We start from the raw sequence: 12,890 nt of genomic DNA, 5'->3' as shown, positions 1-12,890 counted from the left end.
AATAGATAAATAGTAATAGGAACACTGTCTTCTAATTTGTTGACTTATAAGCAGATTTACTATTTGATTTACATGTACAGTTGATCTTGTTAAATGGATATATATATATATGTATATATATTGCAGAACACAGCGATTCTGAGGATTCTCCAGAAAGCCTGTGTGTGCGGTCTTGACGCTGAATCAGTCAAACGGTTCTGCATAGCCCAAAGACATCTAGGTAAAAATGAGAGGTTTATATACACCGGTCAGCCATAACATTCACACACATTATCCATTATACAGTATACCAGTAAACTGGTGACAGGATCATGGGCACCCAGGGATCATTTATGCCTGAGGGGAGCAAAGGCCGACCTGTCTGGTCCAATTTCACAGAAAAGCCAGTGCAGCACAGTTCAGTGAAAAAAGCCAATGCTTGCCATGAAAAAAGATACCCTTTACAGCACAACCCACCTTGCACGGTGCTCCACAGTCCAAGAGCCCAAGGTTGATCAATCCTCCAAACTCTCTAGCCTGATCAAGCAGCCGTGGAATGTACCGGACAAAGAAGTCCAATCCATGTAGGCCCACCCTTAAACATACAGGACCCAAAGGATCCCCTGCCAGCGTTCTGCTGCCAGACACCACAATATACATCGCACCAGGGGCCAGAGACACTTCGGTGGCGCAAGGCAAACCTACACAATATTGAGCATAATGTTTTGCTTTGTAATGTCACGGTTAATTCATGTAAAATTTACATGTAATACAAATATACATACCGACATACAAAAAACAGCTTGGGAATGTGTTCACCCATGGTTGCTTTTTTTTTCTTTTTCTCTCTTACAGCGCCCTCTGTTGTCCAACACAAGAGTCCTGATATGCAAAGGTGTGAGACAGACCTATCTGTACTTCGATGCGTTTATGAATGGATTACTTGCTAAAACTTTCAGGGCTTTATACAATAGTTACAGTACATAGGAGATGCTGTTCTTGTTGTAGCCATCTTCTGGTCTAAATCGCAAAAACCTATTTTCATTAGCTCAGCACCTATATCTAGATAAATTACTTGTTAACTCCAGCAAAAGAATAGAATTTTTTAATTCTGACTGATTCGTTAATAATGTTTATGCTCTTTTATGTACAGAATACAGCAGATGAATAAATCACAAGACAGTACCATACTTCTCTCTACCAACTCTTCATATAAGGTAACTATCTTTGTTTTTGTATTTTCTAAACCACGCCACACTGTTGACCTTGTATTATTTTATTATATATTTTATTTGTGGTCTTTGTCTCGCATGGATCACAGGATTTAGACGATCTAAGTTATAGAAGGCGACTACGTCGGGGAGAGACTGTTGATGGCTGCGACTTTTTGAACCATCTGCCTGAAAACTCGCGTTCTTTGAAAAGGGCTGCACTGAACCAGGGCAGAAGCTTAAACCGCAGTCACACCATACACCAGGACCTGACTTGTGGCTCCTCCACGGACCTGGATCATATGCAGAGTAGCTCCAATGCAGTCATAATGGTTGATATTGAACAGAGTGATTATGCCACCAACCTCTCATCAGAACCTGAGCAGGTTATTGGCAAGGCTGACGAGAGTGTACACGCCACCTTGGAGGAGAAAGAGGAGGAGGAGGATGAGGAAGATCAGAACATGGACAAAAACCTTTATATGGTTTCCGCAGAGATGGATAATATTGTGCTCTGAGGACTTCAGAGGCTGCTCTAACTTTAAACACGATGAAACAAGAAAATCACTATAGAGGCTATGCATTTAGCTGTTCTGACTATGGTTTAATATCTGTGCTTCAGTCTGCATTTCCAAACTCACCCCAGCCACTGACATGAACAGCTGCTTTAGCTCAAATCTGAACTGCTTTTAAAATGTCTAAAGCTTCAGATTTAATTTAGTGAACTGACTTTGAGACACAATTTAAATGAAACTGTCAGGGTTGAGAGGATTTGTGAATTAAAGTATGTACTCTCAACAGGCACGATTAATGTTATAAGTATTATTTGCAATATGAAGGGAGATAAGGATGAGTTATGAAATGAAGATATATTTCTAGGACTGAAACGATCACAGTGTGACACAAAATGGGATGCTGATAAATTGTCTACATTTTAAAAGTCCCAGATCTTAGTTTGTTTTAGTAATATATCCCTTTTTGCTAAAATCCAGATCTAACAATGTGTGGCTTTATGTAGATGAAGTAGTCAGAATTTCCCTGTTAGGAGCCTTTCAAAATTGGAGAAACAACTTAAAACACCTTTAAGAAACAGTTTAGCCTGCAGTTTTATTTGCCCAGCACTTTTACCAGCATAGATTTATTTTCCTAGTGTCATAAAAAGGGATGATTGGTTATCATTTTTACTTTTTAAGGTCCAGTTTATCACTTGACTCTTTTTGATATAAACTTATCAAGCCGGTTGTATGTTTCATTAGCTTAGGCGTCACTTAAGCTGATTTTACACAAGACTGCATGAATGACAAGATATTTCCATGCAAGCCATGTTTCTTAGAAGTCTTCTAACATGCTTTGTAAGTTTATTTTCGACAAGAAATTTCACCTTTCTTCATAAATTTTGTGTACTACTTGGGTAGTTTTGAAATTGATTTTTCTTCCATCTTTATTTGATTGAGGAATTTTAAAGTGTGGAATGTAGATATGAAAACAATGCCTCGCTTTTAAATGCCAAGGACATTCATCTTACTTCATATTCTTAACTCATTTAAACCTTCTTTGATGCATAAACAAAGTATAGAGGAGAGAATATTCTGGTCCGGTACTGTTTTAAGCATGCACTTTAATCTTTAAATACATACACACATGTACATGTTCTTTTTATAATGACTAATCCTAACATGGAATAGGTTCACTGTGTTTTTTTTTTTTTTTAGATTTGGGTCTAATTTGAACTTTTTTCCTCAGAAAAATAATTGCAAGATCGCAATTAATAATGAAACAAAACTTTCTGGATTGTAGCATCTTTACATCTCTAATCTGGAAAAAATAGTGATTATTTTTTATACATGTCCCTATAAGTGTTATTCATGTACCAATTCAGTGAATGTGCCTTATTTAAACAGGGTCAGAATAACCTAAGATAACGTCATACATCAACATTCAAGAGTGATTAATAAAAAAACATGTTCAGGCTGTGCTGGATTTTCTTTTAAATTTATTTGCTTGCAACTCTCAATTCTCCCTCCACCATTTAGCAGTAGGTATGCAAATTCAAATTTTATTTGTCACGTACACAGTCATACACAGTACGATGTGCAGTGAAATGCTTTGATCCAATTATTTGTTAACACAGTCCATGTCTCATATCTATTTTAAATATATGCAATTACAATTCTGTTACAAATAATTTTTCTTTTTCAACAAAAACAGAGAAAATGCTCTCCTTATTATTATTTTTATTTCTTTTAAATTTTTTTGTTGTCATTTTTATGTTGAAAATCAAGGTGAAGTGAACATGTAGGCTAATAAAAATATTTTACAATATTTAACAAAAAAATGTGCAAAAAAAACCAAACATACTTATTTTCTACGCATTTCTTTTTTTTCTTGATGTACTGATACTTGTCATTTACCAAATGTGGTTATTTACCCAGTTAATTGTTAATGTGCTCAAATCTTACACAGAATGCTAGGAAAATAAGTGAAGGAAGCTGTTGGACTCTTAAACCACACTGTTATTTAACCACTATGTTTGGTTCCAGATGTCACTTTTACATCACTTAACCTGTAATCAAACTTAATCTTGTGCAGAATTTAAGCCACAATCTTTATTTGTATATGGGAGTAGTACATTTAGCAGTAGAAGGCAGAAATGTTTGCTAGAACCGTGTGACCAGTTGCAAGTGTTCCCTGTGGGTGTGTGTATGAAATGTGCTCCTAGTCTATCACCCTGATTGATGAATATGGTGAACAGGCAAGGAATCTTATGGCCGCTCTGATTTAATGAAGGAGATGTAGGGAAATGTAGTCATTACCATTATTAAGCGCCAAGGCAGTTTCACAGCCAACCATGCATCACGCCAATAGAAGAAGATTAAACCACTTAGTCTAAACGGGCAAAAAAAAAAGAGCACTTTTACAAAAGTGCATTAAATGATTGACACGCCGTTTTCTGGAAAATGCTGTGCCTTGAGACTGCTGCCCACGGTTAAGGCGAACACTCTTACTTAAGATGGCTCTAAAGTGCAAATCGCCTGTGGGCTCATTTGAATATGGAGGAGCCGGGCAGAGGGGAAAGAGAGGTCATCAATTAACACATTAAGCAAATATCAGAATGAAATGTAGCATTCACAGATGCCCAGAACAGGAAGATAAAAGTCCCTGTGTCAGCTCTTCCACAGCAGGGTCTAAAGAGCCGAGAGCGTAATTAATCTGACCCCCTTTCAACCTGTTAAATATGGGAAACCAGTTTTCTTTTCTTGTAGCTCACAGTCTCAATTTGTGTGACGACTGCTCTGGGGTAAGATTTTTCCTGACAGATGGAGATTCTTTATAATTCCCCACAACCGAGCTGGTGCTCAATTGCAGTAATTTCTCTACTGAGGCTGGCACACACTGAATCAAACAAATATGTCATGCACAAACCCTATCTCTTACTGCTATTAAGCCAAAATATATTGAATTATATTGTTTAAGTAACATTTATACCTGGATTTTTTCTTTTTTTTTTTGCTTACATCATTGTGGCTAAATGTTTAATATCTAGCTTTATTATTTTGACTTTTAATTATTTAGTGATCTGTTTGGACTGTGTGATTACTTCTGGGACTCTGTATCCAGATTGTGTTTAACACCCGGTGTGTTACTTTGAAAGCAGCAATAATCTCAGTTTCATCCTCATAGATTGGCCTCAAGTGTTAAACGGCAATACAGCTTTCAATATAAGGTGATAGGGCAGTTGACCTGATTATCTATTAGAATGCTTTAGCTGTTCTGGGTCACACCTTTTTGCATTTCATTATACTGTCCAATTAAACATTTTAGTCACCTCTTAGTGAGTACAAGGCCAGCAGGCAGGAGACCCCTGAACTTTTCCGTGTAGAACAAATGGCCCAATTTAGCTAACAAGCAATGACGAGAAAATCTTTTATCTTTGCATAGAATTAAATCTCGAATGAAAGGGCATCTCAATCAATTACACAGAATGGCAAGTTCGTAAATAAATTAGTCTTGCCAATATATTGCGAGAAAAGATCAATAGGCAATGTTAACCAGATATTGAGACGATGTTCTGCAACAAAGTGTCAATATGTGTCAGCTGCATTTCTCTGTCTGTTAGTGGATATCAGACAGACAAGATGGATCTACACTCACACCAAAATATAAAACTGAGATCGTTTACATGTCACTATGACCTTTTATGTTATTCGGACCAGCCCAGAGGCTTGCAACTAATAGATTTTGTCAAGCTCCAATGAAGATGAAGGTGTGACATGTTTGTTGTAAGGCCCTTAAAAAATTCATGATATTTTTAGTTCATTTGTTAGTTTATTTTTTTAACACCCAAGTAAGGAATTGCTCAATGCAGAACTCTTTGTTATGCCTTAGTAATAAAATGTCAAGTGACTCCCAAAATCATCAAAGCATCAATTCATAGCACTTCTTATCTGGTCACTTCACAACACAACATAATGTTACACTAAAGTTTTTTTTTTTATTATTATTATTATTATTAGATCTTACAGTCCTTTACTGGTAGATTCTTATTATTCTTATTCCAGTTTGAACTATTTTCTTATTTCTAAACTGTTTTTGTTGTTTAAAATTTATACATTTAAACTGCTTCTCTGTTGGCACATGATTCGTGTGCTGACCCTGTTGCCTGAAGTAATTCAAAAGTCTTGATTCCTTTCCCTTATATAAAATTTGACAATTTTTTCATACCTAAGATGAGTCCAAAACTAACAACAAAAATCTAATAGACCTAACCCAAACAAACACAACATGCGCTTTTTTGTTTAAGGTCATCTGAAGTCAGTAATCAGATTTAGCCCAAAGCAATCTTTGCATCAAAGGAGAAAATGATGTCTGCATATAACGGCATCAGTTCTGATATATTATGAAATGTTTATTACACAAATACCACGACGTCAGAGGCTCTCAAGTTTATAATTAACTCTAATTTAAAGTATAATTTAAAGTAAAATTGAAGGCCTCTGATTTCATAGTATTTGTTGATCATCTTGATATCCAGATCCAGACTTTATTGTCTCCCTGTAGACATCATGCTCCAAACGGTTGCAAAACCATGCATGTTTAAGGACTGTATTTTTCCGAGAGGTCCTACTAAATAAATGCCATCTACAAGGTGACATTTCTGAGGTGATTCTTACTACACAGTGATTTTAGCAAAACATTAGAGGGCAGTGTTGCCCTAGAAAAACCTCTAATGGATAATTCTAGACGTGTACTATGATCAGTTCAAAATAAACACAAAACACATTAGTTCTTTGCGTGTCTTATGTAAATGTAACAGAATTGCACTCACATGACTCTACTCAGTAGCTGCTTTTTTCCTGAGGGTCACAGTGGATCCCAAGATCACTGGGTATAAGAGAGAACACTATGGATTTAAAGCCAGTTCATTACCACACATAGTCAGGACAACACGTTTGTTCACACCCATTAGAAGTTTGAAGTCAGTTGACCTACTAATATGTTTTGTGAGGTGTGAAGAGAATAAAAAACTCAGAAAACAAACAAACCAGCAAGCATGTAAAGTTCTGCACTGGCAGGATTAGAATGGGCACCCTGGACTGTGAGATGGCAATACTGTGTGGCACTATGCCACCATGATCCCATTTCTTTGCATTAAATACAGATGACTAGTGTGTTTTAATTTGAGTAAAGACACTCATTCCACTGTCTCACTATTTGCATTTTTGGCTGTTAGATTGTCTGATTTTAATGTGTCTGATAGTTATGGATTGAGAAGACTCATCAGGAAAGAAGAACCAATTACTTGACAATGATCCAGTTTATGTGGTAGAATAAGAAAAGCATGTCAACATGTGCACATATTGACAAAAGCTCAGGCTAGAGACAGGACTCACCATCACGTGAGCATAATATTGGCATGTTGTCCAATTTCAAGATGTGTCTCTTCCATGTTTGCTCCAGCAAACACAGGAGAAGCTTGCAGACACACATTAATCCATATTGGTGGAGATGTTGCATCAAACTCCTCTACAATTTGTTTTTGTCTGTGTGTATGTGTCTGGAAAGGATTTTGTTCCATTTTAGGGTTGGACATGATTGCTTATCATTTACTAAATATGCTCCTAGATTCTTTTTTTCCTCTAAGGAATTAACTTTTTATTGAATTTTACTTGAATTTTATGACAGTGACTACACATTTTCTGGCAAGAAAAAAAGAAAATTATACAGATCTCAAGATTTGTAGTTATATTTCAGTACAATTCAATATTGGTAAACAAATGATAGAACTATAATTAAATTACAACTTAAATATGTCATTTAGGATTAAACTGGTAAAATCAACATGTTGACTTTTCTTTTAATCTGATTTAATACATTTTTTTTCTTCGTGTCAATATCTAAGTAGTATACGAAGTAGAAGTAGTGCTAAACCAGTAGGAGAATGGCTCTTAATTATTGTTTTTTGGGGGGATAATTAAAAATATGATGTTTTCCCCCCATATTTGTGTATCGCAGGCCTGTGCTATAGCTAGAACAAATTAAACTGGTGTAGCATTTCATTTGTCATTGCTCTAAATGTAAAAAAATGTAAGAAATTAAATCCACCAGGGCAGAACAGACAGTGCAGGAAAGGGAGTCTAAATACAAACAAAAAAAAAAACTCACAAACAAACAAACGTACAACCGAGTGCACTTTAATTTACACAAATAATCGTTTGAGTTATTTTAAATAAAGGAAGCGTATAAACAACAAATATTTTAAAAAGAAGGAAAGAAACTAAACCTTGCAGAATATGACAGCATTTTACATGAGCATATTTCATCTGTAAATTATGTAAGTATGGCCTAATGCCTAAGTGGCCTCAGCTTGTTTATCACGAAACACAACTCTGATTTTCAAAAACGAACCGGAAGTGGACATCACAAACACCAACTTTCCATTCGAGTCTGTAGCTTGGGCGCGCGCGCACTGCCTTGGCGCGCGCTCGTGGCCTTCCGGTGCGCGCGCCGCGCTGACAGCAGTAGCCGCGGGGCGAGGCGCGCGCTGACAGGAGGCAGGAGCGCGCGCCGCCGTTCACTAATGACACGCGCTGTGCCTCCCTCACTCCGCGCACACGCACAGCTCCAGCCACGACAAAACTGACGGAGTGACGAAAAGTTTTGGCAGACAGAGAAAGAAACTTTCTGTAACAAGGTGACAGCTCTCGAGGCAGGCAGCTGTCCAGTCTGCGGACCGTCTCCAGAGAGAGAGAGAGAAAAGGAGGACAGGAAAAAGAGAGAGAGAGCGCGGTAGGAGAGAGGAAGAGGAGAGGAGCGGAGAGGAGAGGGTCCCTAATCACTAATTTAGTGCCAGCCATGGCATTGTGCCGGCGGGCACGTACACACTACTGCAGGCTTGTGTACACACTCATGTGGTCAGACAGGCAGAGGATGAGGCTTTCTGTCCTGCTGTCCAGCCTCTGGCTTATATACGCTTCATATCTGGCCAAAGTCTTTCACATTAATAACACAAACAGAATTCCTTCCTTCCACATAATTCTTACATTTAATTGAACTAATTAATTGGTTTTTTTGGACTCTTATACGAAAGGTACATGAACTTTATACGTGACTGATCACGTGATTTACATGTTGGCGCTCACTTTTCACTTGTACATCATGTGCCCCCCCCCCTCCCCCCCAACATGTGGTACTTTCTACTTTAGTTTTTGCTAATTTATTGCACATTTCATCACGATTCACCACATTTCCCCCATTATTTCTTTATTTTAGCATGTGTACGAAATTCTTTATGTGGTATTGCATCTCCACCCATAATTCCCCCCCCCCATGTACTTCCTCAGAACACACAATTAATACATTTCTACATACGATTCTTCAAATAGTTCATTTTGAGCTTCATAACAGGTTTACATTTCATGTATAGTTTCATTTTTTTTCTTCACATTTTATAGTTTCCGGATGATTTAACTATGCTCCAATCAAACAAACATGTAATTACTCAGTAATATCATTATAATTTTCCAGTAATACCAGTTTGAACTTGCTACGATAAAAAGTGATCAAATTTTAGGAAAGTCACTCATTAAGGCCACTTTTTAATGTAATTTTTTTTGTCTTTTTGTTATTTTTGTTGTATGATTTATTACGTTAAACGTTTGTTGTTGATTCATTATTTTCACCTGCTTTCTACCATAAGTAATTATATTTACAATTGATCAAAATAGTCACATTTTTCATATTATGCATCCATTTTAACATGTCATTTTTATATAATTGATTGCTTTCTTGTGTAGATAATTTATTAATAGTATGGGAAAAAATAAACAGCAAAATGATGTGTCAGATAATAGTTTACACATAACTCATTCATTTTAAAATGTAATTACACATTATATCACATTAGTTTACACATGCTTTTGTCATATTATGATCATAACCATGTTTTTTTTCATGTGATGCATACACACATACAGTACATACGCTCACTGTACTACACAACGAAAGGGATTTAACAGTAATGGATCAGATTCTACTCAGAGAAATTTATGCTTTATTATATTTTATAAATTTTAATTCATATTTTTGCATTTTCTTTTTAAATCCTATGCAATTTTGGGTTATTAAAAGCATCTCATGTTTTTTTTAGACGCTCCATCTCTTCAGTGGGAGTGCTGTGTATATCACCAGCTCAGCTTATCTAATTTCATTAATGTGATCTTCTGTCCATTGGCTGACTGCTTAATGGCTATTATTTGTGGTTCCCTTCAAATAAAGCTCAGACAGTAAATTGCAGTCTGTGGCAATTGGGATCTGAGCGCCTCCCTGCATTACTATATAATATCTATTCCTTTAATTAACTGAAAGCAATGCTGACATTTATTGGATTGCAAGTTACTTGTTAATGGCAATAAATTGTAGAGAGTGAAAAATATCATTGCTTATTTTACATCAATAATTTGCGAACCTTTTGCTAATGATTATTCATTATTCTCCCCTGTGGCTGTTCTGTTTGTTAAAGTATACTGAGATATGGTCTAAACGCTAGGCTTTTAAGGAGACATAGAGCTGAAGCTGAGCATTATAATCAGATGCCAGTGTAATGCTTTTTAGCCTACATAATGGCAGTTTGTGGGCTAGTTTAACCAAATAATTTTGGTTTCGGTCGTTAATTACACATTTAGAGGTTAAGAAATATAAAATATAATTCAATGTGCACGTTTGGTTCTTTAATTTTGGACACTCCCTTAATTATACAGTTCAATAAATAAAACAAACGAAGTTATAGTGCATTGTGCTGGCTGATCAGTCTGGTGTCTTGCCCATTTCCCTGTATTATCAAACTGAGCACTGTGCGGTTTCTGTATGTACTTCTGCTTAAGTTTGTGGTCACTCAGCTGCCACCAGCTTGCCAGTTGTGTGAACATATTCCCTTTCAGTGCTCAGCTGCTGTCTCTTCACTTGCTGCAGCGCTGATCAGACTCCCAGTTCTCCGTGATGTGACAGCCCTGCCACTCTGATGAATGGCTCAGCTCAGAGGCCGAGTGCCGCTGTGAAATGTCCACTCGGGCCGCACCAAAGTCAAAAAGAACAGTCAGGCTTGCACGGCCACGAATCCCAACTGTCTCATCTGATCACTGCAGCGCAGAGGCAGCTGAAGAGATTAAGGGAGAAAACATCAGGCAGAAGGAGGAGCAGCACACGAATCAGGCATGATGGAAAGGAGCAGCCCGGGGTCTCGGCCTGATGAGCCTCACAAGCCCCCATGGCCTTCAGGGCAGAACCCCTCTGAAGTGAGTCAACTTCGCTCCTGTCATCACTGCTCAAACACAGCAGTCGCAAATTTTTCTCTCCATCTCTCACCGTCATTTCAAGAGTTTGAGAAAATCCTGGCTGACAGAAGACATTGTCCTGAAATGAGCAGCCTCCCTTCCCTCCTTCTTCCTTCTGCCCATCAAGCGCTCTCAGTCACATTCCCTGATGGCCTTTACAAATGGCAAAACTGAGCAATTGTGACATGAAAATATATATAAAAATCAGTTATTTTTGCAAGACAGTCAAAAAAGCAAACAAAGATGAAAATCGGAAAGAACAGATTTGGGTAGAGGCCGATTTTACATGTTATATAGTAAGAAAAAAGGTTACAAATCTTTCTCTTTTTTTTTAACGTTACCTTAACTGTTGACATGGAAGGTCTGTCTCACATGATCCAGCTTGCCATAGTCAATAGACTCTGTCTCTGGTTAGGAAAGATATGAGATGTAAGGTCAAAGGTCAGCCTCATGTTTAAATGAACGCTTATTAGTAGTGCTTCTGATTACTGGGTAGAATAGCGATATTGGTTTCCTGAAGGGATTGGCATTGGCAGGCACTTGTCAGGGAGAAAGGCCCATATCGCAGCGGCCCTAATGGGGCCACATATTGTGCTAATTGTCAGCTGCAGTTGGAATGTGAACTGTATGAGGCTTAATTAGAACTAGCAGTGCTCCGGTGTGAAGTCTGTCAGGAGTAACGTTTCCCACAGTGCATATTTTAAAACAGCACTGGCTTCATAATACTTCGAACAAAGTGATATAATCCAGTAATACAAATGAAAAAAAGGCAATTTTAGTCTCTTTTACTGCAAAACCAAAAAGTTATTAAATATCATTAGTGTTGTTTTGCTTATTTTTTCAAAGGGCCTAAATCATTTATCCTCCCAGATATTTCTTTCTAAGTTAGAAAACAACTTTACTGGAGTATCACGAGGGTTTTAAAGTCACCTTTTTCTACTCTGTGACCTACTGGACGTATAGCAATCTCTGCTTCAAAGTGTTTTAAATTTTTTTTTATCAGACCATAACCAAGATGAAATTAGTATTTATATAAAAAAATATATAAGGTAGGTGTTTAAACAAAATGAAGTTTATTATTTTACAGATCAAAGACGTGGGGTATTTGAAGCTAAGATGACAGGTTGGAGTCTGGCATGAAAATCAGCTTTTGAGGTGATTCCAGTTAATCCCGATTTATCCCTTACTTTAAGATAATATTTGCTTTGTCTGTTTCTTCTTAGCAGAAATAAATCTTATTAACCAATAAATCTTATTATGGGATCTGTTTTTACACCACAATCAATTCCAATGAGAAGAAATTAGATGAGAGCTTTATGTATTTGACAAATAGATAATTGGCCTTACTTAACCCTGACCCTAAAATGGCACTTTGTGAGAGTATAATCTTCTTAGAATCATTGAAGCGTTCAATTAACCAGATTAAATGACAGCCTGGAAACATGTAATAAATAAAGAATAGCATATTTCTCATGGATCCTCTCTCTCCCTCTCTCGCTCTCTCTCTCTCTCTCTCTCTCTCTGATGTAGGAAATTCTGGAGTTGTGCATGTAAATCAGTTTTGTGTTGGTAAGCTGAAGACGAACCACTCAGAGACAAGAGTATTAACCAGGCTGTCAGAGCCTAATGAAGTGTCCTGGTGAGCCATATCAAAATACACACACACACACACACACACACACACACACGCACACACACACAAGGCACACAGAAGGATTCTTACTGACAAGTGGTGATGTGGCCAGGATAAGTCCAGGGATGATGTGATTTGACAGATGGGTTGTGAGTGGTCGTGTAGAGAGCCTCCACTAATCGATTAGTTTTAGTTAAGTGCACTCTGAGATGATTGTGTTGTGCCTTTATCGTTCCC

The 12,890-nt window shown here is 37.3% G+C and overlaps 1 protein-coding gene across 5 annotated transcripts in view; it reads left to right on the top strand.

Moving 5' to 3' along the window:
* ankrd27 (ankyrin repeat domain 27 (VPS9 domain)) overlaps positions 1-3,163 on the top strand; it is a 30,678-nt gene extending 27,515 nt beyond the window's left edge. For 4 of the 5 annotated variants that reach the window (XM_053479624.1, XM_053479632.1, XM_053479614.1 and 1 more), the window contains exons 26-29: positions 127-220; positions 835-874; positions 1,133-1,196; positions 1,301-3,163. In XM_053479624.1, coding sequence (XP_053335599.1) covers positions 127-220; positions 835-874; positions 1,133-1,196; positions 1,301-1,708 — 606 coding nt within the window. In that variant the 3' untranslated portion in view covers positions 1,709-3,163. The remainder of the gene's footprint in view (positions 1-126; positions 221-834; positions 875-1,132; positions 1,197-1,300) is intronic. The other variant, XR_008355899.1, reaches the window with a different exon arrangement.
* Positions 3,164-12,890: the final 9,727 nt, after the last annotated feature.

Source organism: Clarias gariepinus, chromosome 2, assembly GCF_024256425.1.
Source record: "Clarias gariepinus isolate MV-2021 ecotype Netherlands chromosome 2, CGAR_prim_01v2, whole genome shotgun sequence".
Classification (NCBI taxonomy): Eukaryota; Metazoa; Chordata; class Actinopteri; order Siluriformes; family Clariidae; genus Clarias; species Clarias gariepinus.
The sequence above is the reverse complement of the archived record's forward strand: the minus strand, read 5'-3'. Positions and strand labels throughout refer to the sequence as shown.